Source organism: Pseudochaenichthys georgianus, chromosome 9, assembly GCF_902827115.2.
Source record: "Pseudochaenichthys georgianus chromosome 9, fPseGeo1.2, whole genome shotgun sequence".
Classification (NCBI taxonomy): domain Eukaryota; kingdom Metazoa; phylum Chordata; class Actinopteri; order Perciformes; family Channichthyidae; genus Pseudochaenichthys; species Pseudochaenichthys georgianus.
Window position 1 is genome coordinate 43,424,861 of NC_047511.1, and position 25,551 is coordinate 43,450,411.

Sequence of the window (25,551 nt, forward strand, 5' to 3'; positions counted from 1 at the left end):
TGTTTGTTTTACTAAGGTAAGCTCCGATGGATGTTGTTTCAGAAAGTAAAGCTCTGTACTAATCTGCAACGGTAAAATAACATGTCATCCACAAAACATCTGACAACATAGTTGGCCTTGGGAGGCTATCATGCACATTTTTAGTTTTGGCTTGCACGACTGGCTTGTGTGATAGACGGTACATCCAACCGTGTGTAATGATGCCTATCAACCATTGAGTGCTACTCCGTCTTTACGCCATTTGACTGAGAGAAGCAGGAGGCCGCCAATAGGCCAATGTGCGCATACAAGAACTTCTGTGGGACAAGACGAGCACTTTGAACGCGCTCCAAGACCTCCAGAGGCCTGTTGACTAATCTGCAAACAATCCGCTCTGCAAGCCCCGATGCAAGTGGAAGAACAAGCCCCTTAAGCTGCGACATTAACGAACACAGCGAGATAAGATGGGGTTTGTTATCTTGGTGCATGGAGCTCCTGCCCAGATAGGAGATAAGAGCCTTTCAAAGCATGTTTGCTGCCAGACACATTTCCAAAGAATCACAGGAGGCGGGCCTGGAATGCTGAGAAGCGCCGTCTCAGTCGCTCTAATGGGGAATATGATCCTGCTGCCCTTTTTCTCCTTGTTATTTCCGCCTTCTTTGGAATTTTTGCGAGTGAGGGGTATAACTTGTTGATGACATGAATGCAGTCTGTGCACCGCAGTGTGGACCTTCTGTGCTGAAGCAATACTAATCCAAAATGCATCAAGAGAATGACCGCACACTGGGTGTTGAGTGACTTAATACAAAGTCGAACAGAAAGCCATAGAATAAAAACATATTTATTATTATTATGAAAACTCATCTCTTTCGACTCCACCTCGAGCGATAGAATGACTAACAAAGAACTGCTAACAGAGCACTTATATACTAATAAAGGGCTGGCTTATCTAAAGCCAGTTGAGTAGCACTTGAATGATTGGCTCTTTGAAACCTGATGTACTTTATGATTCTGTTTTCTTCAAGGTTGTGTCTTCCTGGTCGAGTGTACTTATTGTAAGTCGCTTTGGATAAAAGCGTCAGCTAAATGCAATGTAATGTAATATGTGTGCATTATTTTTAATTGTTTCATATATTAGCATGTGAACTGCTTTAACAGTGTCTTCCCTATGACTGCACTCTTTCTGACAGAAATATTATATTCCATGTAAGCATTGTATAACTTTACCTATGGCATTGTTCGTTTGCAGACCCAGATGATTTGTTGTACTGTCTAACCTGCAGGTTGGCGTACCTCGGCTGGCCATCTGAGTATTTGAGCTGCATTTCCATTTCCTATTTCCCAAGGTACAACATCAACTTTTTATCCAAGGGTCTCCGATTCTGAAGTATGTGTTGTGCCCGCAATATTAAACATAAAACTAAGTAATTTGGGTTGTATGAATTCTGAACATAATGAATTAAAGGAACCTGTTGCTTATCTAGCTCTATGATTCATGTGGAGCTTAACATGGTATGGCTTTTGGCATAATGCAAAAGTATTCTCTGAGTAGGTGGAAATGCTGGCGCTATTCAGCCATAATTAATTGTGGACAACCTAAGCCTTTAAAAGCTGCTTGGAATTTGATTAATCGGATCGAAGTGTAAGCAACCTAAGCATAGTTTCAACACGTTTCACTGTGCTGCCTGTGCGCGTTACTATTTGACATTTTTTAACAGAAATGATCGAAATGAAAATGAAGTTTAGAGAACTCTTGAGGACAACATCAAAATGAGGTTACATAAAAACAGAAATTAGCTGGAAAGAGACTCGTTTTCAGGTTCATATCAGTATGTAGTGTCTCTACTGGGACATGTCTCCATGCTTTAATGTGCTGCCTCTTTTCACCCTCTGTCTGAAACCAGAGCCCAGTCTGCTCGGATTGGTTAGCTGGCCGGCTTTGTTGTGATTGGTCAACCGCTTAGAGATGTCCCGCCCCTTAGCCTATCACGTACAATGTGGTGAGGCGCTAACAAATAGAAGCGCGAGCGTTACGTAGTGATGTCACTATGTTCGGGAAGTAAACAAAGGAGTCCAATGGAGGCATTTCAGGCAGGGGGGGGGGGGCGGAGGTAACTTAATAGGGACTCTTTAAGAAAGGCAATATATTTGTTTGAATTATTTTTTCACTTTCCTAATTTCGTGCTGATCCAACAATTGAATAACGGTAATAAGCATGCTTTTTTTGTTCAAAACGTTTTTAACTATGCTTGTTATGGTGGTACATGATCTGATTTCAGGTGATGTGGAGTTAACATCCGGAGCATTAGAGGCCTATCCGGACATTTTTTTAATAAGGATTCCTAATAGCTTGCTTGCCCTATTCCTGTAAAGCGACCTTGGGTCCCTTGAAAGGCGCTATAGAAATCCCAGTTATTATTATTAATAGTAAAAGTAACTGGAAATCTACGGCCAACCAAAACTTAGCCTCAACCCATTAACCAAAATACACATCTCAATCAGCGTGCAATGTATTCAACCAAACAGAAACCGCCCTCATCAGAGCTCAATACAGATGCTGTTGAAGGTCTGGAGTACTGCTGGGCTTTTTCCAACGACTCTACTGTGGTCTCAGTCCAAACTGAACCCTGGCCTTAAGGAAGTTTAATATTTAAGCTCTTTGTTTTCAGTAGAGGGCTAGCATGGTTTTATGTGGAAAGATATATTTATTTTATTTAAGAACGTGTTATTAATTCATACTCTGTGAAAACAAGCTTTTTGTCGATTTCATAACTTCATATTTGGAAAGGAAACCCTAACACATGGACGCCAGGATCTAGGTGTTGCGTCTCTGCCAGCGTCGAACTGAATAAATACTTATGAATATGCCCGAACCACCAGAGGGGGTGGACTAAATCGTAATTCTCATTCTGCGGCTTGGAAAAACTTCCGCCTTTCCGGATGCCAAGCGGCTCTGAGGCGATCCCAGTGATGAGCCAAAGAACGCTCTGCTAACTGAGCTCTGGAGAAATACGGTCACGGCAAGATCCATATTCAAATAAACTTCACACTTGGCCCGTGCACACAAGCCATGTTGTCACCAGCTGGCAGTGCCTCTCACCGCCCCTTCAAATACTGAGCCACTTTTGATTAACGTCTCTACGGCTAATCATGTGCGTTGGCCGTGCCAAATTGGACAGGCCACGTATGGCCTCCATTTGCCTTGAAATCTCTTGTTTTTTTAAACTCATTAGAAGCATTTGAGAGCCTCCCTTTACACCACCCACCCCTCCCCTAAGTCTTCTCTTGTCTAGTGCCCATACATAGCACAGAGAGGGTGGTGTGGCGGCATGGTGCCATCCTGTGGGTCCCTGAATGAGAGGACTATCGCTGCCAGATGCACCCAGCTGCATAAATGTTATTCATTTTTTATGGCTTGTGTACATAATATGGCCAATGTGGGAGATTGTGAGGTTCCACTAAAGGCTGGAAAAATCCTCAAAATTGAATCAAAGTGGAACACTTATTTTGGCCGCCTTGTTTTCCAGCTCCCTTAATTCTCTTCCACTCCTCCCTGTCTGACACCAGGCTCCTCTGTGATTCTCCTTCTCCAAAGCTCCTTCTACAGCCATAGCGGGGCTGGTGTGTGAGACAGCCGGGATGTTTGTCATAGGTCCAGAGGGGCAAAGACATTAGACAGCACTTTGTCACCAGGGGTCTGGAATTCACACCATTCGGCTGTTTCCAAGTCAGCTCCTTAACCGCTGACTGGCCTGGTTTCCGTCAGCTGCTGCTCTGTTGACATTGAGGGCTAAAAAAAGATAGCAACATGGAAGGGATGTATGCTAGTAGCCTTTTTAGGTGGTCAAAACAAGCACCGCGACAGGAATCCACAGCCAAAGCCCTTGACTCGCTGCTCCCTCCCTCAGTCCACAGTTCAGATATAGTTTAGTGGTTTAGCATGGCTCTCGTCAGGGCTTGCTAGCCCCCGCGGAGACATGGGCTTGAACTCAGAGCAGAGCCATCGTCTCCCAAATCACCAGGCCCGGCGGAGGCCCCAGCAATCCAAATGTGATCATGGCAGGGGCCTACCGTCTCATTACCAATCTCCATTTCAAAACAGCCTTCAAATGGGAACTAATGCATTAGCTCTCGCTAGGGGAAAAGTCTAGGGAGCCACTACATAGCGGCTCAAAAACGCTTTCATACATGTTTTATCAGCGGGGGGATGAGTGAGCAAGGGAGAAAGGGAGCCTGGACCAAACCATTCATTTGTTGCCCATCTTATTAGCTTGGCACTGTGTTATTAGCTGCCATTGTGCTCTGTAAAAGCCCCTTAGGCCTGTTCCAGTGTTCGCTGAATCTGGGGTGAGCTTCGCGCCATGCAGTTTTTTGGAGGTATTTGAGACCATGAAAATGCAATCCTAAACCCTCGGCATTGAGGTTTCTCACAGATAAATGAAGAGGATTAGTGGAACAATCAAACAATGTCTTACCTCAGATACCACCATATCCTATTAATTGGGATTACAGTGGGGAAATGCATTAAAAAACACAATCTTGTATCACAGTCAAGCTGCTACATGAAGCCCGGTCATTGTAACAACGTGTCTTCAAATAGGAAATTGTGGAAGTAAATATAGAAAATCATGAAACAATCGCAGCAACAAAGAGAGAAAAGAAAAAAGCCTCGACATGAGAAGAATAGCGTTGGAAAAGAGCTGACAATTGCAGAAGCCATAATAACCCACCTTGGGTTGGATATGCGAGGCGAAGTGTCAATTGATTCCCTATCTGATGATGGACTGTGTGCTGAAATAAATTGACCTTGCCAGACGATGAGTGAAATTGATGGAGCTTTTCATCTCCGGAGGGCCGTTCCACACTCAGCCGTAAAATGGATAGAGCACAGCACAGAGTGATTGAGTCGGGGGAAAACGTAAGGTGTGTTTTTCTTCCACCAAAGCTTGCTTGGTAAATAATAGTTACAGGAAAAATCACTATGCCGTAACGAATACAGGGGTTAAGCATCTGCTGTTGACTAGATGATTAGAACTAAAAGCACACAGGGCCAAAGTGAAGCTGGCCACTGACAGATGCTACCCGGCGGAGGAATATGCGGCTCTATTACCAGTTGCTCTAAATTGAAAGTGATAGTGATTTAAGTCTTCCCAATACGCCAGGCCCATTCTGGAAAACAGCCTTTTCAAGGAGCCTTTTAAGAAAAAAACCCTGCCGGAGTGTGTGAGACACCGGAGCGCCATTGATTTTCAATAACATCCCCTAATGACCTGGCCACGGTTTGATCCACGCTGTCATTACGGGCTGATACCATGGGACAGGATCGGTTGGTCTTACACAGCAGCCAGATGAGTAGTGAGGGCATTAACAGGATGAATTGGCCGTCTCTGGACAGGCGGAGAGCACAGCCGAGCTCTTGTCAATAACAGGACGGGGCGCCTCAGGGATCCCTGCACGGCCCACTCAAGAGTGCCATCCGGCCTCATTAGAAAAGCAGATGAGTGGTGAGCATGAGGCCGATGCTGCTCCATCCGATAGCCTGCCTCCCAGGCATTGCTCCTCTTAATGAGTCCAGACCGCGGGTCAATATGCGGCTGGGCTGCCAGTCAATACCGGTTACCTGCAACACAAACACTCAAAACCTGCTTTCATACAAAATCAATGTCCTATTAGTCCCTCCATGTATTGCCTTGGCCCAATCTCATCGATCCCCCTCTGAAGAGCTGTGCAGCCCATGTATGACAGATTATGGTCAAATGATCTTATGGCTCAGGCTACTCTGCCGGCCAAGTCTGTTGCCTTTATGCTTTCAAAATAATGGCTTGATATCAGATGAGCAAATACTCTAAATGCTGAAAACTGAGGCACAAGCGTTATTGGCAAACCTATCAACCTCACATCAACATTCCCCTCAGTCGGTTTGGCTCAAAGACAAATCCAGTACTCGTAGTCGGCACTGACAATGGATAAGGAACCAAGAAACAAATGTATGACATTAGGTCCAAACTTTATTCCGTACATTTTAAACCAAGAATGTTCATTTTCATTTTTTTGCACGCCTAAAACTCTACTTGTTTTGTATACAAGAGTCTAAGAAAAACAACTGCACAACACCACAAGGTTGACAGAGAAAGTCCGTTTTGCCGCCCACTCGAAAAAGTGTCCTTCTTTTCTGTCCGGGGCTGGTCCAGTTTTTGACTTGGAAGTCTTTTCATAATTCCATCATTTTCTATAAACATGTGTTAATCCAAGTGTCTCTCGTATCACCAGTATCGTCCGCTCCGTCCGGGTTCATAAGGGTGCTGCTTTGCATAGATTGCAGATGATCCTTCTAGGCCCCCTTACAACACCCTCCAGTCAAACACCCATTGGCCAGGCTCGCCTGCTTCCATGATATCCAACAGGGACGTGATCCCCCATGTTTCATTTCATTTCATTTTTCTAGAAATGGTTAAAAAGACTAATAAATGTACACGGTCATTTTGCAGCGAAGAAATATCAACAGGTTATTTACATCAGTTTTCTTTACAGAGACTGAACAAAGACCTCATAATATATATTTATCTGCATATCTCAAAGGCAAAACAATTGAACAAAACAAAAATCCGTAATGTAACTTTGTACATCTTCATCATTGAGGATATCCTGGTACCATGAGGTTAAATTACTGAAGGTTGAAATGAGATCCAGTCTTTACAGTGGGTCATAATGGATATGTCTCACAACTGGGATAAATATTGTAAAAGGCGTAATGCACAAAATACATACAATTCATAGAAATGATATCTATACATGGAACACGGTTAGGAAATGTACAAACTCATTTCAGGACCTCTCTTTTCGCACAAAGCTGAAAAAAGGTATTTGATTAATATATTAATAATTATCAAATATTTAAGCCGGATATAAACATACACGTATTTATGTTCTCTTTACCGACATTGTTCGACCTCCAGTCCGTTAAAAATAAAGTCATGTGCTTAATCAGCCTTACACACCTTTACTTTGTACAATCATACCCTTTCCCTTAGGGAGGTTGGCTCTCTCCCGGTGAAGAGCAGTGCATTTTGTTCACTATCGGAGTTCAGATTAGGGGGCTGAAAGACTTTCTCAGAAGCTACCGAGCCTCTACCTCTTTGGGGTTGCGAGACGGGGAGTAGTCCCGGGGGTCCTGGGTGGAGGTGAGGGGGGTAGTCCTCCTGGGTGAGACTGGCCTGGCACTACCAGCTGGCACAAGGGGTGGAGGTGCGCTTAAAGCGGCTGTAGGGGGTGTCCTGTTCATGGGGCCGTTGTGTCCCGTGGAGGGGCTGAGTCTAGGGTAGGGCATGCCGCCTAGGTGGGGCATAAAAGGGGCCATGTGGGGTAGATGGCCCTCCATGGGGGACTGGTGCAGCTGATGGAGGCGCGCTCTGTCCAGCTCCTCCCTCAGATGGATGCGCTCTCGCTCCTCCACCTGCTGCCTCATCCTCTCGTGCTCTCGCCGTACCTCCAACAGGTGCTCGTGGTGGGAGTAGTCGTGCGCCTCCCTCTCGCGGTACGCTCGCTCCTGCTCGTACATGCTGGGGAAGCGGTGTCCCTGCTCCGCCCTGAGCTGGAAGTCCATGCGCCGCTGCAGGTCCAGGCTGCGGTACGCCTCTCGGAGCGGGTCCCATGGGAAGGACTGGTGCGGGAGGCGTTCCCTTCCCGCCATAGGGCTCACACCCATAAAGGGAGCCATACGAGCCCGATCCAGCACATTAAGGCTGCCCATCTGAGGCATGCCCCCCATTGAGAGAGGCAGCGAGTGGGCCATGGGGACGCCGTGCATGCCTTGAACTGCAATGTCACTGCCTCGATGTAAGGGGAGAGGGGCCTGGTGGGATAACGGCGGGTGGTGGTGGTGAGGGTTCATAGACTGGCCCATTTGAGGAGGAAGAGTTTGGGGTTGAGGTGCAGGCTCAGAGCTCACCACCACCACCTCCTGCTCCTCCTTCCTCTCCTCCTTAATCTTCAGGTCATTTTTCACCTTGTGGAGGAGCTCTATCGGGGGCTCCTTCCTGTCGCTGTCCTTGAGCGTAGGCGGGGGCCCACCTGCCATCTTCATGCCCTGCTCGTTGATCACCGCCTTTGAGTAAGGGGACGGAGATCGTTGAGCGGCTTTGATGGAGTCCTCTGAAGATCTCCTCTCCAGCATGTCCTTGCCCGGCGAGCGGCTCTCCTTCACCTTCACGTCGCCCTGCGAGGAAGACTCTCTGTGGCGCTCCAGCAGCTCCTTCTCCGCCTCACGGACCCGGTCCACGCTGCCGCTGTGATGTCGACCCGAGTCACAGGAGTTCTGGCTGTTGGAGCGGATCAGGTTGCTGATCTGGTAGCTGACCGGCGCCGAGGCCGGAGACGAACGGTTGGAGTGGCGATTACGGTCCACAGAATCCCTGCAAATGTATTTAGGCAAGTTTATTTATAGAGCAACTTTCAACACAAGGCAACTCAAAGTGCTTTAAAAAATGAAAGACATTAAGAGCATAAAGAAACATATTATAAAATGGCATTTAAAAACACTCATTCAAAAGATAATGAAACACGAATAACACAGGTATTGTTCATGACTAAAAGTTACAGTGCAGTGAGAGATATCAATTAAAAGCAGTGGCAAAAAGAAAAGTCTTCAGCCTGGATTTAAAAGTAGTCAGATACTTTAGTTAAGATACTTTTCCAAAAATGATTTATCGGTTATTATCATTATCCTTAAAAACATCTCGGTGGCGAAGCTCTCGTCTACCGTCTTAACTTTAACTTAATGTTTGGTAGATTTTCACAAATTCCCATCAAATGTATCTTTGACAATTTCTCAATTTCTGCTTGTTACCCGCTTTTGTTTTGGATACATCAATTTCATTTATTTAATTTTCCAGGGATACGACAAAAAACCTCGATTGGCCCTGTTGTGCTCATTTGTATTTTGTGCCTCGACAGCAGGCTACCCCTCGGCCCCGTGTTGGCTACCCCTGCTCCACAGTGACACGTGTACTTCCTTTATGCTTCAAAAAGTGCTTTGTTTTCCTTATACTACCTGTGCAGAACATTCATTTATAAAATAGCTTGTTTAGATGCAAGCTGAAAATGGATCTGTACGATGCCATGTCCTCGTTATATTAGTTATGTTTCTGGAAATATTCACACTTTTTGTCCCTTACATTTGTGTGTGATTGATTTACCTTCTTCACTTAATGCTTAAAAACAAAAGTGACATTTAATGGAGCGTCAAATGGCAGAAAAACTGTCGAGTAATGGCATTTTGGCAGATATGTGTATCCTTATTATTATTATTATTATTATTATTATATGATCTGAAATAATAATCGAAAAGCCTCCAAACAAAAAGCATAACTACATTTACGTCGGCCTCAAACCCACCTGTCTTTATCCTTCTCCTCTTTCCCGACAGACGAGTCTCTCTTCTCACGTTCCCTCTCCCTTTCTCTCTCTCTCTCCCGTTCCCTCTCCCTCTCTCTCTCGTGGCTGTTGGCCGAGCTGCTCCTCTCTGCGTCGGCACTTTTGGGCCACTGTGGCGGGGTGGGGAACGATGGCGGTGTGCGTCGAAGTCTGTTCCAGGTGTCGTGGTGGGGGCTGCCGAACGTGGGCATTCCTCCTGGCCCCTCTTTAGTGCCAAACATGTTGTTGGACCCTGGAGAGATAAGGGGGGGGGGGGGGTGAGACAGGCGTGGGACCCACTGTAAGTTAATTGGGCACAAAACCTTCTTGAGGACACATAAGATGAGAAAGACTCAACAACAAAAGCGGCTTTTGTCTTTGTCTCTGGAGGTTCTCTCACTGAATCTGTTTGAAAGAGTTAGAGGTTAATGGCTCCCCCCGCCAGAGAAAAAAAAACTACTCATTTGGACTTAAGGGCTTCCCCCCCCTCGCCTCCCTTTCTTTCTTTTTTTTGGATGAACAGGGGAGACTCACTTGCCCATTGGAGTTGAGAGGCTGTGAGAAGCCAAGGGAGACCTTAGCATTCCACAGCATGTCTATTCCAATCACATCCATTTTCACAACAGGCTTTGGCACACAAATAGGAGGGATGAAGAGAAAGAGAGAAAGCCATAGAGAGAATGATGCAGGGGGGGGATAAAGCACTCCATGGCGGTGCAGAAGGGGCTTGTCAAATAATTAATTGATGAATTGCCACCAAACAGCGGCCCTGAGAGAGCCTGTTGGCAGCAGCGCCGCCAGATTAAAGCCAGGCTGTTGGGGACGTGGTCGGTGGACGAAGTGGAGGAGGTTTTTGGGCCTCCCTGAGCTAGGGACTGTTTTGACACAGAAACTAGAGCTAAGTGTTTTGATTTCCTCCCCTCCCGGCTCTCCCTGTGGTCTAACGCTCTAACTGCTCTGTTACCGGCCACAGGGGCCAGATTGAAAGGGGTTGGAGGCGGAGAGGGGGCCAGCGCTTACCAGGCGAGGGGTTGCCTAATCCTCCGAAGGCACTGGTTGAAAGGTTGCCGAGGCCGCCATAGGAACTGGAGCGACTGAAAGGATCTGTAAAATGCCAAACAGGGATTAGCAAAAAATGGGGGGGGTGGGGGGGGGGTGCTGGCTGGCGGTGCTCGATCCGACACCAGCCCATTCCACTCGGCTTTTCTCTTACAAGCGAGCTGTGATTTCTCTTAGCGCTGCCACCCTAGCTCTCTGACTGATAACCCTGCAGTGGCCAGGTCGCAGGAAGCTGGAGTCGCTAACTGGAGAGGAGACCCTGAGGAACACTGCCTGATGGGGGACATTTCTACTTAAGAGTTGTTGCTCTGTGCTGAAAATTGACAATAGTGAGTAGGACAAGGGGAATTAGACGCTGTTGGAATTAGACTAGACAGACCACAATGGTTTAATTGGGAAAAAAAAGTGTTGTTTGGCTCCAATGCCGCCTGTAAGATTTAGAAGAATACCACAAACATTTTACCCTGAGAAGTTCATCAACTGATAATTTGCAGCCCCATTTTAATACAGTGAAAAATCCATCAGGAAAATGCAGGATTTACCAACAGATTAGGGTTTAAGGATTTTCAGCTCGGGGGTTTGTTAATGTATTAGAAAAGACAACAATTAAGAAGTCTCCGCTGCCTCACACACGAATTCCCCACGCAGGAACATTTTGTTCGCTACATCTTCCTCCTCAGTGCACCATGTATTCATAAGCACAAAATGGATTGACTCGAGGGCTTATTCCAGGAAATCAACTTGCCTCTCTGAAGGCGTCGGATGGAATGGAGGAAAATAAATGAATGCATAAAACATAATATTGAATGGACAAATGAATCCAATATTATCTACCCTCAAATTACTTTGCAAGCGTATAGAGTATAGAAAACAACATATGCTATCGCTAACTAAGTATTTTTAATGACACCATATGTATGAATGTATGCCATTGCCGTGATCTTAAAGAAATGCTGCAACGGACTGACTGAATCGGCCAAATGGATTCCATATAACCCTTAAGTGATCAAATCTAGAAATACCTATGCTTCAAATTACACCCTGGTGTCTTGTGATGTGTTTTAATCAATGTTGTAAAAGAGAGAAAGTGAACGGGTGACGAAGAGACAAAGAGAAGGAGGAGATACATGTATACAAAATAAATAAATGTGGGGTTACTTACACTTACCTGCCAAATGGCTAGGAGGCAGGAAGCCGCTGGGGTGGGGGACATGGCCGTAAGGAGAGGGGGCGGGGTGGCCTGGGCCTATCAGAAAAGAGAGGGTATAACAGTGTTATTATTATTATCCAGTTATACTTTCTCTAAGTGGACATGCAGAGAGAACATGTAAGTATTCCTCTACAGAAACTACACATATTTTCTGCATCCGAAACTAGTTGGATATACATTTAAGCTAGAGGATGCTGCCATTGAGCAAATGAGCTACTTGATATTTAGCTCTCATGTGAGTCTAATGCTGCTTATTGAGGTCATTTCCTGACTGTGCAACAAGCTGGCTTCTTTCACGAAACACTGGTACCATCGCACATATCCCATGAATTGTTAATGAGAGAACCAATTACAGCAGTGCCTCTGACACGCCGCTGCATAATTACCAGTCAAAGGCTGTTTCGCCTCTCTGTTGCCCTCCAACGCAGGGCAAATCAGCCAATTACCTCACTGAGAGTCATCCATATTCATAGACATATCTGACTCCCTTTACTGGCAAAACATTTGCTACAAAAGCACTATAATTAAGTGAACATTACATGAGAGGAGAAAAAAAAAAAAAAAAACCCTGATGCAAGTTCATTACAGTGTTGACGGAGTAATTGCAGCTAAAAACGCTAATTTACATAAAGACAAACATGGCACTGGAAGGGATTCGGAAAAGGATAATTTGAGTGTTTTGAATAATTTGTGTTGCATTGGAAAGTCCTTACTGACCTGAGGAAGAGAAGAGGGGTCGTGCCAGGTCGTGAGGGTATGGAAACCCGGGGAAGACTCCCGGAGCTGGGGGGCGACTGAACAGGTCCAACTTCCCATTCATGTCAAGTTTGTGAGGATCCAGCTGCATTTGCTGTAGTCAAGAGAGAAGCAGAGTGAGACAAAGAAAGGACATTAGGTGTCTCGACAGTCCCACACGTTTCCAGAGGCAGGATTTATCCTCAGCTACATTTAGTGAGAGATCAGAGGAAGACAGATACATCAACAATGGCTCCATGTCTAAAATTGTAGCTAACAGTGTTATACAAATATATGTATTGATTAGAAAAACGATATCATTGTTTACGGGGGTTCAAAGCCCAATAATGGCCGACACCATTGGCATAAGCAGAGGATCTCCATGGCGAGGCCACACCATCCTCCACACAAATATTTTTGTCTGTGTCCAAATCATCAATACAATTACATAAGGTGCAGGATTGAGTCCTAAAACACGTTAGCATTAGTTAGCATGTATTACTTCCTGTTCCCTCGTCTCAAAGTCAATGTGTGCTTGTTTCCTGAAATAATATCTGTGGCAAACACTACCTTAAGAGCGTTTCACGTTTGCTTCTACAACATAACGTGTGTCAGTAAATACCCCACCGGTGGATTTAAAACAGTGGTTGCTAATGTGTCTATATGAGAGTCCTAAACGTGATCAAGCAGAAAGTTAGCTTAGCTTAGCTTTGGTGATAAGTAGACATGCGACTAGACTAGGATGTTGTTCTTTTATAGCTTAACTTTAACTTTTTACTTCTGGCGATTTGATTTGACTGAAGCTTTACACATGTCTTAAAAACAGCGGTTGCTAATGTGTCTAAATGAGAGTCCTAACCGTCATCAAGCCGAAAGTTAGCTTCCTTTAGCTTAGCTTTCGAAAGTTAGCTTCCTTTAGCTTAGCTTTGGTGATAAGTAGACATGCGACTAGACTAGGATGTTCTTTTATAGCTTAACTTTAACTTTTTACTTCTGGCGATTTGATTTGACTGAAGCTTTACACATGTCTTAAAAACAGCGGTTGCTAACAAGTGGCAAAATGAGACAATTAAAACTCATCATGCGGAGAGTTAGCCGCCGTTAGCTTAGCGGTGTTGATTTGAAGTGTGATGTAGTTCCTTTATAGCCTTAATTTAGCTTTTTATTTATAGACATTGCAATTATGCTTTATGCTATTAAGTGGTGAACAAAATGTGGAAGTATTATAAACGTGTGTTTGCCACAGATCTTATTTACTGCAATATTTGTGAATTTTAATGGAAAAATCGCATTGTTCTTTGTACGAGGGAGCTCTTGTGATGCTAACTTCCGTGTCGGCCTCCACAAATAAGTAATCACTGAACCACTCTAGACATATACTGATTATGTGCTGTAAATGTAGTGGTTTTTGATCGGCCTATTTCTCTTTAAATGCATCGAGTCATGCAGAAAGCCTTTAATTCTGCTAAGAATTAATGAAGAAAGATTTGTTATCATTATTAACCGTAACAGCATTTCGGTATCCGTCATTTTTCGCACCACGATGGTCTTTCTGAATCTTTTAACACCATTATAGATTATCTTACAGGTAACAATCCAACTATGACATGACAAGCCTCACTTATTCCTTTACCCAATACACTGTTTCTGGTTTTACATGACAGCAGGATTCCTGAAAGACATCGTTATCCGTGTCACGCACCTTCATTTTCTGCTGGTGGTGGTAGATCTGCCATGCGATCTGGACATGCACTGCGCACCACTTGCCAGGTTTCTAAAAATTTAGAGAGAAACTGAGGTTAGCCTGCTGGCTTTGATATAAGGAGCTAAAAATGGATTCTGGCATTGAGATTTTCTGGCCAAACTACAAAGTGGGAACTCGTCAGAATTTTTCAACCAGGCAACGGATTAAGAAAAATCTAACCCTGACTTTAGCCCAATGAGACCTCAAAGCTACCCTTAAATTCAGCCAAAACCATGACCTTCCTTGATCAGGAGTGTTTGAAGAATTTGCAGTTTTAGACTTTGTGGCCTGGCCAGAGAGATGAAACATTCTTTACAAAAGATGGACGAGACAACCACTTACCCTGACGGACGTCCTGTATGGATCTGATATCTGTATGGACAAATGGACAATCAATAATGTAAACAACACATATAACAAGAGGATATGCAGTTCTGCAGGCTCAAAGAATCAACAGTGTTTCGATTCTTCATTTAATACCGAGTCTCTCTTTTTGTCCATAGATATGCATGTCTCGACAAGATGTGTGTGCAAATCCATGCATCCACATCTCTTTGAGACACATACAGGAAAAGACTGTTTCAGGGTGCTATCGATGCTTACCCGTGGATCCTTCTGCAGGAGTGTGTGAGGTACTCCTCCAGGACGCCCCCCAACGTCAATGGGATTAGATGACTGACGGGAAGAGAGGCAAAAGGAAACAGAAACATGGTTAGATGTTCGGTCAAAAACTCAACATTTACAGATCAGACTCCTTAAAGAAAACTGGATATGTATTCCAAGGTGTTCACATATACCGTACTTTTCGGACTATAAGCCGCGACTTTTCCCCCCATTTTTTGTGTACAGCTAACGGCCACTAGGGAACCTCCTACATCTATGGATTTTACAGGTAAAATTAACCACCTTTAACGCTACGGGCTCTATGACCGGTCCGCGCCCGCCACCTTTAAGCGGCGGGCTCCAGCAGGAAAAGCTGGAGGCCGGAAAAGAGCGAGACAGGTAGCGCGCCAAAGTAAAAGTGGAACCGAGAGACAGAACGAGAGCAAGACAGACGGCTTATATGCAGGTGCGCTTTATAGTCCGAAAAGTACGGTAATGTCATTTCATAATCTATTTTTAAGCCTTTTTGGGGGGTTTGAGAAAACGCTTTGAATGTCTGTCGTCACGGTTCCTCTTCTTGTATTAAATCAACTTTATGAAAGGAATGTAACCTTGAGGGTTGCAGCCCACACATCGGAACATATTCAGCAGATACAAACTAATTGTGAACTTAGAAAAGGATTACGTCTGATTTTTATGAATACATTTTGATGTATTGGAAATGTTTGAATCACATGAGGGAAATGTATTTATCTACTAGTGTTATGCTAATTGTATTATTGCAGCCTCGCTGTTATCTGTTACTCTGCAGAAATACCAGATACAAAACAAATGAATACATTAATGTATGTATTGTAGTCAACAAATGTTGACAGCTAATGTACTCGCTGTTTATAGCTTGTATCTCCACGGTTGATTGCCCTTATTGTGCGGCGCTTCGGATAAAAACGTCAGCTTAATGAAATGTAATATACTGGAATGAATAGACGTGCTGTGCAGCCGTCGAAGGATCATTTAGAGAACGAATGTCAGCGTTATGAAACGAAGCTTTGAACTATATTCCGCACGGATACACGGTACAAACAAATCAAGACTGATGAGCGTTGCATGGAAACACGAGAAACTGAAAACACTGGAAGACACTTTAGCTATAGTGGTGCTAGCATCCCGGTAACCCTATCCCTCCTACAGTACAGCTCACTAATCCTCAGCGACTGCTTCTGCATAGCTGATGTCAGTAGATAAAGCTGAGAAGATGCTGCAGGCGCGTCAGAGAAACGCATCTCCCCCATCTCTAAGTCTTTGGAGTGCCGAGATCAGCCTTATTAATCCATCCCGACACGTCACGGAGAAGAAGATCCTGCAGGGCGACCCCCCCCCCCCACTAACAAACACACATCCCCTCCCTCGCTACTCCCCAGGAATACTTAGCAGGGGCTTTGGACACATAAGACTGTTCCAAGAACCATCTGGAGGGGCCTTCCACAAAAGGGCCCCCTCCACGACAGAGCCCCCTGGGAACCGGGCCAGCGGATTTAGGCCAGCTTTGATTGGTGGCTTACACCGGGTCACAGCCGCTGGGCATCTGCCAGACAGACTCCTCACACCCCCCCCCCCCTCCCCTCACAGCCAACACTGCCTCTGCATATTCTCCCCTTCACTCTCCCAAACATCACTTTCTCATCTCGGGCCTGGCCTGTCTTGGATCAGTTCAGGTCCAGTCAGGTCTGACAGAGTATTATAGATAGATTTGTGGATTTAAATGGGGCGCGGTGAGATTTATTACTATCTTGTTCACATCTTGGTGTACGGAGCGCTGCTGCTCGTGTCATCCACAGACAGAACACAGAAGGTCTTTTCGTTTCATTGGAGAGGAACTCACTTTGGGATTCTGGCCTTCACAGACCGTTTACATGGCCTGCACACGAGCCTTTGTAACACACGACAGGAAGGGGAACCCCAAAAGCTGAAGGGCCTTTTATTTGAAACGTATTACTTAATTGTTTTAGATAACGAAAACATAACTATTTCTCATAACTACATTATTTGTCACGTCTCACAGGAGGGTCATAAGTAATGTTTTCTGTTCTATACCAGACCCATTTTTAAGATGTATCGTCCCAGACATCAAATTGGTCGTTATTATGGTCATTTTGTTCCTTTACGCATAAAATGCATATTTTTCTTTTGAAGGTTACATTACTCTCTCTCTTCTCTTGATCGCCCTCTCTCTCTTCTCTCTCTCTTGATCGCCCTCTCTCTCTTCTCTCTCTTCTCTCTCTCTTGATCGCCCTCTCTCTTCTCTTGATTGCCCTCTCTCTTCTCTTGATCGCCCTCTCTCTCTTCTCTTGATCATTCACCATCATCGGTGTGTTTCTTTGTGTGAGGGAGAGTGTGTGTGTGTGTGTGTGTCCGTGTGTGAGAGAGAGTGTGTGTGTGTGTGTGTGTGTGTGTGTGTGTGTGTGTGTGTGTGTGTGTGAGAGAGTGTGTGTGTCTGTGTGTGTGAGAGAGAGTGTGTGTGTCTGTGTGTGTGAGAGGGAGTGTGTGTGTGTGTGTGTGTGTGTGTGTGTGTGTGTGTGAGTGAGAGAGTGTGTGTGTGTCTGTGTGTGAGAGAGAGAGAGTGTGTGTGTGTGTGTCTGAGAGAGAGAGTGTGTGTGTGTCTGTGTGTGAGAGAGAGAGAGTCTGTGTGTGTCTGTGTGTGAGAGAGAGTCTGTGTGTGAGAGAGAGAGAGAGTGTGTGTGTGTCTGTGTGTGTGAGAGAGTGAGTGTGTGTGTGTGTGTGTGTGTGTGTGTCTGTGTGTGAGAGAGTGTCTGTGTGTGTGTGTGTGTGTGTGTGTGTGTGTGTGTGTGTGTGTGTGTGTGTGTGTGTGTGTGTGTGTGTGTGTGTGTGCCTGTGTGTGAGAGAGTGTCTGTGTGTGTGAGAGAGAGTGTGTGTGTCTGTGTGTGAGAGAGAGAGTGAGTGAGTGAGTGAGTGAGTGAGTGTGTGTGTGTGTGTGTGTGTGTGTGTGTGTGTGTGAGAGTGAGTGTGTGTGTGTGTGTGTGTGTGTGTGTGTGTGTGTGTGTGTGTGTGTGCTCCAAACTACTCCAGCCAGTCTCTCTCTCTACATGAGTTGCTCTAGTGAAAGTAAGTGCGTACAGGTACAGCCACCCTTCACATGCAGTCAGACATTTAAAACGTGTTTCCATGCCGACAAAAGGGTGACTTTACTCGAGTGCTCGTCACTTTATGAAGCGGTGAGTGGGTGTGTCAGTGGTGTACAGGCTGAGGGTGGGGGTGAGGGGCTGACCTTGGGTTGGAAGGCTCCTTGCAGCGAGCTGAAAGGTCCTGAGTGTGGGAGCATCGGGGGCATGCCTGGCATGGTGGGGGGGTAGGAGGGGAAGAACTGGGGAGGGAAGAGGAGGACGCGAGATACACACAAAAAAGACACAATCAAACAGAGAAACGTGTCGGACTCGTATCACCAGGAACGCTCTCGGGCCACACTCAAACGTGTCAGATGTTTGATAATAAGAATGACAAAAATAATCTCACGTTTGAATGTCGGATGAACGGATTGTCCAGCTTGGGCGTGTACTTGTCGAACTGGAGGAAAAAAAGGAGAGGAAACAATTAGGAAATAAAATCCTTCATGCGCCGTACGAGCCTTAAATAAAAGCTTTCACTACTTTCACATTACAAAACCCACGATCAACATCTGCAGCCGGTTTGGATCCAGAATAATAGACCCGGGAGAAAGCTGGCTCGCACCGGTCACGGGTTTACTGAAACCTCACGGTCAGTTAAATCACTAACAACACGCTGAAGCCCACGGCCAAGAGGAAGACAGCCGGCATGGTTTCCCAATTGAGCGTACAGAGGTTAGGCGCGGAGGCCCGGCTCGTGGAATCAGACCATTTTGAAACCAGTTGTTTCTATTCACTGGAACATCTGTAGAAATGTGAATCTAATTGCTTTCGACTGCCGCGGCCCCGACGGTATGGATGCGAGGGGAGTCGGTGGAGACACGCGGCTTGTTCTAGGTGTTAGGAATCCAGATTCAGACTTAAAACGACGGCCAAATATCTGTCCACAAAGTCACGGGAAGCAAAACTGTTTTGCGTCCGTCTCCTACGATCCAAGCGGAATCACGTTGACGACATTTGAACGCGGTTCGAAGCTAATTCAGGCATGAAACCGAGTAAGCTTCGACATGCTGCAATTGATGTGTGGAAACCTTAGAGTTAATGCCTTCCAGAATAATCTAGAATTTGCCGTAGTATGAAAATACGTCCTGCCCCGAACACATGGGAATCCAGTCAGTAAGCGGAGAAGTGCTGGAGGGAGGGCGAGCCTCATGTATGAATGGTTACTTTGTGTGTCTGTTCTCAGGCCAATACTGGCGCTGTATTTTGAAACAGGCTAATTACAAGTGACACTAACTTATTCCTATTCCGCAAATACACAAACCATTCGCAGGTACTTTTTGCGAGTGTTTTCTCAAAGCTCTCTTGGCAGGAGCAGATGTTTTCGGTTTACATAAAGCAGGGAAATGTGTGTGCTTGTGCAGCGACACGGGTGGTTACGGGGGGGGGGGGGTCAGGGGCCCTCCGGTAAAAGCAGGGCCATTCACATCTGCACACAAAATGGCTGCAGCACGAGCCTGCTTGTGGGCGATAATGGGTCCAAATCAAAGACAGACAGCCTGCGGAGAGGAAACGCCGAGCCAGCTTCCGAGCTCATTAAATGCCCCTCTGAAGGCGCGGCGGGTTTTAATGCCCGACACTCAGAGAGGCATTTCGGTCGCTCGCTTTACGGCCTTGTAAAAAGAAAGGAAAAGTAAAAACTCAAAACCGGCGCTCTTGTTATTTACGGTTCCTGTCACAGCTTTTATGGTAAACAGCTTTGGCAAATTAAAGTTTTAATAGTTCATCTTGTAAACATTAAGTATATTCTTTGTCGCAAAGGAAGCCGAGGGAAGGAAGGACACTCATTTGGCCAGCCAGCTGCTGGAGGGTGTCAAACAATGCACATACATAGAGGCTTCATCATTTCATTGATTGCAGCTATGGATTGTTGAAATGACATATACATAAAAAAGAGACACAACTGGACTTTGCTATTTCATTACAACACAGTAAAACAACCACAACATAATCATCATTACTGGCGCCTCTCTAAACACCAAGAGAGAAGAAGAGGGGAGAAGGAAAGGGAAAACAGTTGCGTTATCACACACGTTCAATTAAAAGGAAGAAAGACATTAACAGCATTCTTAAATCCCATCGTAGCAAAAACAACGGAAGGTGTGTGTGTGAGGGGGTGTGTGTGTGTGTACATCATGCGCTACATAGTGCCCAGCATTAGTGAGAGGAGGGAAATCGCCTCGTTCATCTTCAAAACGAGGGCCGGATATAACTCCTCCCATGTCAGGAATGAGCAGCGGACCAGATAACGTAGCATGTGACCGGTCGCTATACTTATCTGAGACGGTGCCATAAATACAAGAGCTTTGATTTCTAATGAACAGGATGGGGGTAATCTTGCTGAGGGTAGGGGGGGGGGCTTAATGGGACCACAGACTCTTAATCAGAGGTCGTGACATGATGGATTAGATCCATTAGACTAATGCTGAAAAGTTACCGATGGAGGCCCCGTCTGCGTCGGCTGTCAGAGATAGCTGTGCATCTCAAATGATGGATGGATAGTCATAACCTTTTTTTCCCCTTCTGCCCTGTGCTAATCTGCGAGTGTCCGACCCCCCCCTGACCCCCCCCCCCCCCCCCAGACGTCAAAGCAAGGAAGCAATTACAAACATTATCAAAACATTTTTGCAGTGATGTCACCCCCCCCCCTTCATCCACAATGAGGTCATTTGACACACACACACACACACACACGCACACACACGCGCACACAGACGCGCACACACAGACGCGCACACACAGACGCGCACACACAGACGCGCACACACACACACACACACACACACACACACACACACACACACACACACACACACACACACACACACACACACACACACACACACACACACACACACACACACACACACACACACACACACACACACACACACACACACACAAGCATTAAAACATGTCCATATGCAAACAATTGAAAAGGCTGCCTTCAGGCAATTCCCCTTTTGTTGATCCTTCGCAAATACTGAACAAAAAGCCAAAGTCAAAGTTTAAATGGTGGTGAATATTTTAAATAAAATGTGGTTTGACATGTCTTAAAATAGTCTCTTTGAAAAGTCATGCAAACTGTGAATGTACAGTTAGCATGAATGTGTTTTGAATACGGATCAGGAAGTTTCAAAGCAAGTATGCAAGTATGCATGTGTTTGGCTGGGTTTAACTTAGCGACAGCTAGCATGTATGTGGATGAACATAAAGTGTGTGTGTGTGTGTGTGTGTGTAGGAAGGTGGCAGCCAGTAGGTACAATCCGCCTTCTTTCGTGAAACAGATTTGATGTTGCTCGATGTTCACATTTCAGATTCCAGCAGCAGGACAGTTGGCGGAAATCAAAAATCAACATTCAAACTGAATGAGTTTCCTATTTGTTTCGGGGCGGGGGGGGGGGGGGGGGGGGTGGGAGGGGTCTCTGCTTCTACGGGACGCAGCTGTGCATTCTGGGGTACAGAAAAAAGGGAGTGGTTGATGGCAGAGGGGATCGGAACAGGGGGCGGGTTTGGTCGGTGGTCGGGGTTTTAAGGGAGTTGTTTAATTTAGTTTTTACTTATCCTCACATTTCTGGCTTGCGCACGCACCATGGGGGGCGCGGTGGGCGGGGTGAGGATGGCGGCCGGGGGCAGACTGGCGGGAAAGGGCGTGAAGGTGTGCTGGTGGGTGTGTTGGTGCTGGTGCATGTGCTGGTGTTGGTGAAACTCGGCCCTCGGGAGCGACGCGGGGGCCAGCGGAGAGGCGGGCGGCCCCCGGCCCCGCTCTGAACTCTGAACCAGGAAGCGGCTGTTCAGCTCCTGCCTCAGGAGGTCCCGCTCTGTAAGAAAGGAGAGCGAGGAAAACCAAAACAAAATAAAGAAATAAAAGGGGGTGGGGGAGGGGGGGGGGGGGGGGGGGGGACACAAGGGGAGAAGAAGAGGCACGGGCGCCGCGTCAGTTCTCACAACAAGGGAAGAAGAGAAAATAGTCACCTGGCATTCTCTGTTTCTCCAGCTCATGCTGTGAGGGTTTTCTACGTGGGGACTCATGGGCGGCGGTAAGAGAGTTGCCTGTGACAATGTGCCAATCAGAATCCCCGAATGAGGCTGGCAATACATGATAGGTTGGTTGAATGATATCAACAGGCTGGTATCTAAAGACAAGAGAGAACCAAGAGTCATCCCAGCAGAAAACACACGCACTCTGTCCCTCTACTAGCATGCTTATTACATACTTGAGGACACAGCCATCTTCGCTGGAGGTTTTCTCTCCTTCTGTTTGCAGCATGTTTTGGTGAAATTGTTAAACGTATTATCAAATCGTTATAAATCACATATTGCTGGCCAGCGAAAAACATAATGCTGGTTGTTGGGGTGGCGTCGGATTGCAGACCGAGTGCACCGTTTTTAACTGCTGACTGGGAAAGTGCTGCTTTCAGATGTCTCCAGCCGTGGCGATTGTCCAGTTGCTCGCTGACATTTCTCCAGTATAGCATCCAAGCCGACGTACGCCGACCTCGTCACCTCTAAAATTACTAAGCTTCTATAAAGACAGTCCATCTTAGAAATTGAAGCATGCTCTCCTCCAGAGGAAATAAGGCAGATGTTACTTGTGGGAGAGGCAGCCTCGGATTGCTTTTTAAATGACTTCTGATTTATTTCCATGTTGTGCTGCATAAGTGCGGTGCCATTTTTTAAATTAGTCATGAGGTTATTTGGGGGATCTGAAGACTGCTTTCGTGACATTTCCAGAGTCACTTTTTAGGCTTACTTTCTCTCAAGGAGCTTTAGTATTTCATATTATGTGCATTTCATTTGATCATTCACTCGGCATAGGCCCCTGGAAAAGGATTTGATACAACTGTGATCTGGAAAGCTTAATGAAAGCTATCTTTTCATCACAAGACAAAGGCCTTGGATACAATATGTAGTCTTTTTCATTGTTTCAGTTCCATGTATAAAAGCAGAGGAAATAAACATACATGAGAATTGGAAACATGTGGAGTATTAAAGGATACATAGGTAAAGAAATGTAATGAATGGGCACTTATACCATATAAGAACACTTACTAGACTAGTTTGAACACCATATAAAGCATAGGGTGTCATTAGCTAATCATTACAGGATGAATACTAGATCTCCACCCACGGGTACTTTATATAATATAAAACACACCCTGGAATATCACAAAAAAGCCAATGTTGGTTATCAAGCTGCTACGTGTCCTACGAGGTGGGCTTATGAATGTTAATGAAAAAGAAAGAACATGAACTTCTCCTCGAGTTCAAAGAAAGGCAACATAGTCCACAAGATATTGACCAACTAAAACACTACTGTTCAACCGTATATCCTATGAGTGTGTGTCTGACCTGGAGCTACTGTGTACCCTGTGAGATGCGGGGCCTTACCTGGGTAGGGGGTGCCGGCGGGGTGCCCGGGCACTAAGCTGTTGGTCGGTAGGGTTGGTGGCGGAAGTGAGGCTGGGGTTGCAAACATGGCCGGATGGCGATGGGCCGGGCTCCGCAGGGAGGAATAGTGCGAGGTAGAGAGGTTCGCTATCGAAAGAGGCAGGGCGGGGGCGGAGGAGGGGAGCCCGCTGACGTGGTGGTGAGGGGGGGGGGGCAGGTGCTGCTGGGGGAGACCCAACGGACTGCTGCTGTGGCTGCGGAGACACAAGGGGGAAGGATACATTTCGCTGTTAAATAATGAACATATTGTTTGGGTTTAGGGTGCTTGTTGTTGTTGTTGTGGCTGCAGATACACAAGATTCAAGGCTTTTAGCGCCATTTGTACACAAGATATTCCCGGAGTGACTGTTATTTTGTATATGTTAATAATAATAATACATTTTATTTTTAGGCGCCTTTCATGACACCCAAGGACACCGTACAATTTAAAACAAATAAAAAAAAACTAAATAAGAAATAAATAAAATAAGCTAAGCTATGTTGATTGCTGTGCTTTTATTTATGCCTTAATGTGTGCATATGTATACATGTGTCTGTTGATCGTGTATATACAGGATATACATCTTATTAATATTATATGTATTTGTATTCGGGATTGTGGGAAGCGGTATTTCGATCTCTCCGTCTGTACACACAAACTGAAAGATTGACCATAAAGTTGACTTTGACTAAAGTTTAGATGTGTCGATGGAAACCTTAGGCTCTTCCAACAGCGCAATAAAACCGATACAACACAACGGGGAAAACACATTTCTCAGATAACATAATAACATATCGTTTTGTTTTATTCACACGGCACCGACAGCGTGTTTATTTGCAATATGTTTTAGTACATTTGTTGGAGATATCTGTTCCCTTGCTTTGTTCCTGCTGAGCTGAGAATACCTCGGACATCATAAGAATTATTTTCCAATAAACCGCCTGACAGTGAAATAAAAGCGGGGGGTGTGACCGTGCCGTGTGCTCAATGGAACGCAGTAAATCTGACGGCCGGTTATTACGAGTTTACAAGGGTCAGGGAAATCAATATCGGCATGACAACAGCAGTCGATATTGTGTAGGACCGTACAGTGTCCAACAGACTAAATTAGAGTCATTTGGAAATTGCGGCAGTTCATTTGATCCACTCGACTGGCAGGAAGACGACAACAGGAGAGTGGGGACGTAGCACTGCGATGAGGGACAGAAGTCAAAGTGAACACGTGTCGCTTGATACCGAATATCTGCCCCTTATTGAGTTAGTAGTGATTGGATTAGATCTACTTTATTTATCCTACATTAGGAAATGTAGCTGCGGCACCATGTTTACAAAGCATTGCACGAGTTAGAATAAATACAAAAAATACAATATTTAGTAAGCATATACATCAATAGAAATATCTTTAGAATAAATTATATATAAATACAAAACATCGTTGATGTAGAAGAGACATGAAGAAGAGGGGACACATGTTGATGTAGAAGAGACATGAAGAAGAGGGGACACATGTTGGTGTAGAAGAGACATGAAGAAGAGGGGACACATGTTGATGTAGAAGAGACATGAAGAAGAGGGGACACATGTTGATGTAGAAGAGACATGAAGAAGAGGGGACACATGTTGATGTAGAAGAGACATGAAGAAGAGGGGACACATGTTGATGTGGAAGAGACATGAAGAAGAGGGGACACATGTTGATGTGGAAGAGACATGGAGAAGAGGGGACACATGTTGATGTAGAAGAGACATGAAGAAGAGGGGACACATGTTGATGTAGAAGAGACCTGAAGAAGAGGGGACACATGTTGATGTAGAAGAGACATGAAGAAGAGGGGACACATGTTGATGTAGAAGAGACATGAAGAAGAGGGGACACATGTTGATGTGGAAGAGACATGGAGAAGAGGGGACACATGTTGATGTAGAAGAGACATGAAGAAGAGGGGACACATGTTGATGTAGAAGAGACATGAAGAAGAGGGGACACATGTTGGTGTAGAAGAGACATGAAGAAGAGGGGACACATGTTGATGTAGAAGAGACATGAAGAAGAGGGGACACATGTTGATGTAGAAGAGACATGAAGAAGAGGGGACACATGTTGATGTAGAAGAGACATGAAGAAGAGGGGACACATGTTGATGTAGGAAGAGACATGGAGAAGAGGGGACACATGTTGATGTGGAAGAGACATGAA

At 45.5% G+C, this 25,551-nt stretch overlaps 1 protein-coding gene across 1 annotated transcript in view; it reads right to left on the minus strand.

Moving 5' to 3' along the window:
- Window positions 1–5,969: 5,969 nt before the first annotated feature.
- Window positions 5,970–25,551, minus strand: part of fbrsl1 (fibrosin-like 1) — a 430,120-nt gene continuing 410,538 nt past the window's right edge. The window contains exons 10-21 of the mRNA XM_034091346.2: window positions 23,315–23,568; window positions 21,494–21,744; window positions 18,273–18,323; window positions 18,028–18,123; window positions 14,742–14,813; window positions 14,481–14,510; window positions 14,097–14,168; window positions 12,377–12,509; window positions 11,612–11,695; window positions 10,411–10,494; window positions 9,373–9,643; window positions 5,970–8,390 (exon numbers count right to left, since the gene is read on the minus strand). Of these exons, the coding sequence (XP_033947237.1) occupies window positions 7,097–8,390; window positions 9,373–9,643; window positions 10,411–10,494; window positions 11,612–11,695; window positions 12,377–12,509; window positions 14,097–14,168; window positions 14,481–14,510; window positions 14,742–14,813; window positions 18,028–18,123; window positions 18,273–18,323; window positions 21,494–21,744; window positions 23,315–23,568 (2,692 nt within the window). The 3' untranslated portion in view covers window positions 5,970–7,096. The remainder of the gene's footprint in view (window positions 8,391–9,372; window positions 9,644–10,410; window positions 10,495–11,611; window positions 11,696–12,376; window positions 12,510–14,096; window positions 14,169–14,480; window positions 14,511–14,741; window positions 14,814–18,027; window positions 18,124–18,272; window positions 18,324–21,493; window positions 21,745–23,314; window positions 23,569–25,551) is intronic.